This window comes from Apaloderma vittatum, unplaced genomic scaffold (genome assembly GCF_000703405.1).
Source record: "Apaloderma vittatum isolate BGI_N311 unplaced genomic scaffold, ASM70340v1 scaffold27289, whole genome shotgun sequence".
Lineage (NCBI taxonomy): Eukaryota > Metazoa > Chordata > Aves > Trogoniformes > Trogonidae > Apaloderma > Apaloderma vittatum.
In genome coordinates this window covers 2,114-2,453 of record NW_009736224.1, presented here as the reverse complement: position 1 = coordinate 2,453, position 340 = coordinate 2,114, and the positions used below count along the sequence as shown (strand labels likewise).

The window sequence follows — 340 nt, the reverse complement described above, 5'->3', positions numbered from 1 at the left end:
TAGCTCTACAAGATCCCTCTTGCCCTCTGGAACCGCACGTGTAATTGATTCTGAAGAAGTTGCAGCCCAGGGTTAGACCACCTCCCACTCTCCGTGGTCTAGGTGGGGGGGTCGAGGTCTCCTCGCGGGGCGCCCTGCCGTGCCTTGCCAGGCCTGGCCCGGTCGGCTCGGGGGGGTCCCACTGCGGCTGCTGAACGTTCCTGACCCGATTCCTTGACATCCCGTTCAGTTTTTTATCACATATGAGCAGCTGAAGCGACTTCCCTTCTGACCGCTGGCTTCATTTCCCCGGAGTCACCTTCGCGACTGGCGGCGGGGGGCGCGGCCCGGGCCGTGCTCC

The 340-nt window shown here is 63.2% G+C and overlaps 1 protein-coding gene across 1 annotated transcript in view; it reads left to right on the top strand.

Moving 5' to 3' along the window:
* Positions 1–271, top strand: part of LOC104279570 (brain mitochondrial carrier protein 1-like) — a gene marked incomplete at its 5' end in the record, with an annotated part of 3,542 nt that extends 3,271 nt beyond the window's left edge. The window contains 1 exon segment of the mRNA XM_009876894.1: positions 230–271. Coding sequence (XP_009875196.1) covers positions 230–271 — 42 coding nt within the window.
* Positions 272–340: the final 69 nt, after the last annotated feature.